The sequence below is a fragment of the Odocoileus virginianus genome, chromosome 10, assembly GCF_023699985.2.
Source record: "Odocoileus virginianus isolate 20LAN1187 ecotype Illinois chromosome 10, Ovbor_1.2, whole genome shotgun sequence".
In the NCBI taxonomy this organism is placed as follows: Eukaryota; Metazoa; Chordata; class Mammalia; order Artiodactyla; family Cervidae; genus Odocoileus; species Odocoileus virginianus.
Window position 1 is genome coordinate 4,713,832 of NC_069683.1, and position 1,140 is coordinate 4,714,971.

At 43.2% G+C, this 1,140-nt stretch overlaps 1 protein-coding gene across 1 annotated transcript; it reads right to left on the reverse strand.

Moving 5' to 3' along the window:
- On the reverse strand, positions 1-939 carry LOC110151092 (olfactory receptor 4P4-like). The gene has a single exon (XM_020914338.2). It carries the CDS (start codon positions 937-939, stop codon positions 1-3), a length of 939 nt encoding a protein of 312 aa, XP_020769997.2.
- Positions 940-1,140: the final 201 nt, after the last annotated feature.

Genomic DNA, 1,140 nt, shown 5'->3' on the forward strand with positions numbered 1-1,140 from the left:
TCAGATGCTTTGCCTTGCAATGAAAAATAGTTTCTGGCACCACACCTTCCTCAAGGCATTCTTCATGTCTGCATTTCTGAGAGTGTAAATCAGAGGGTTGAACATGGGAGCGATGATGGTGTAGAAGACAGCAAACACCTTGTCTTCTGGAAACGTTGTGGCCGGTCTAATGTAAATGAAGAGAACAGGCACGAAGCCCAGAACCACAACTGTGATGTGGGAACTGCAAGTGGAAAGAGCTTTGTACCGGCTTTCTGTAGGGTAAGCCTTGATGGTGTATAATATCAAAATGTAGGACAGCATCACGACCACAAAGATCACTAACCCCATCATGCCTGCATTGGCCACCACTAGGATCCCAACTCTGTAGGTGTCTGTGCAGGCCAGTGTCAGCAAAGGATACACGTCACAGAAGTAGTGATCTATTTCATTGGGGCCACAGAAGGGCAAGTTAATGGTGAGGAGACCTTGGACAAAGGAGTGCAGAAATGCCCCAGCATAACAAGCACTGACCATGGCATAGCGTCTGGGCCTGCTCATGATGACGGTGTAATGCAGGGGCCTGCAGATGGCCACATAGCGGTCATAGGCCATCACGGTGAGGACACAGATTTCAATCCCCCCAAAGAAGTGCATGGCAAAAAGCTGCACCATGCAGGCAGTGTACGAAATTGTGCTACTTTCTGCCAGCAAGTCAGTGACTAACTTGGGTGTCACTGTTGACGTATAACACAGATCTGATAGAGCAAGGTAATTAAGGAAGAAATACATGGGTTGATCATTTAGCTGACTGCATGTGATAGAAACCATGATGAGCAAGTTTCCCATCCAAATAGCTATGTAACAAAATAAGAATAGTAGGAAGCACACATGTTTGATTTTCATATTCTGGGAAAGTCCCAAGAGAATGAATTCAGTGATGTTATTGGTATATTTCATGGTCTAATGCAGTGAAGACTCAGTGAATTTGCCTGAAAAAAAAAAAAAAAGACAAGTTAGCATGAGAAATATTGACTAAGCTTGGAGTCAATCAGAGTGAGTGTTGGAGAAACACATCCATTTAGTAAATCAGCTTCCTATATTACACTTTTAAACAGTTAATTCTAAACCTTGTATGAAAATCTTGCCATATTATATACC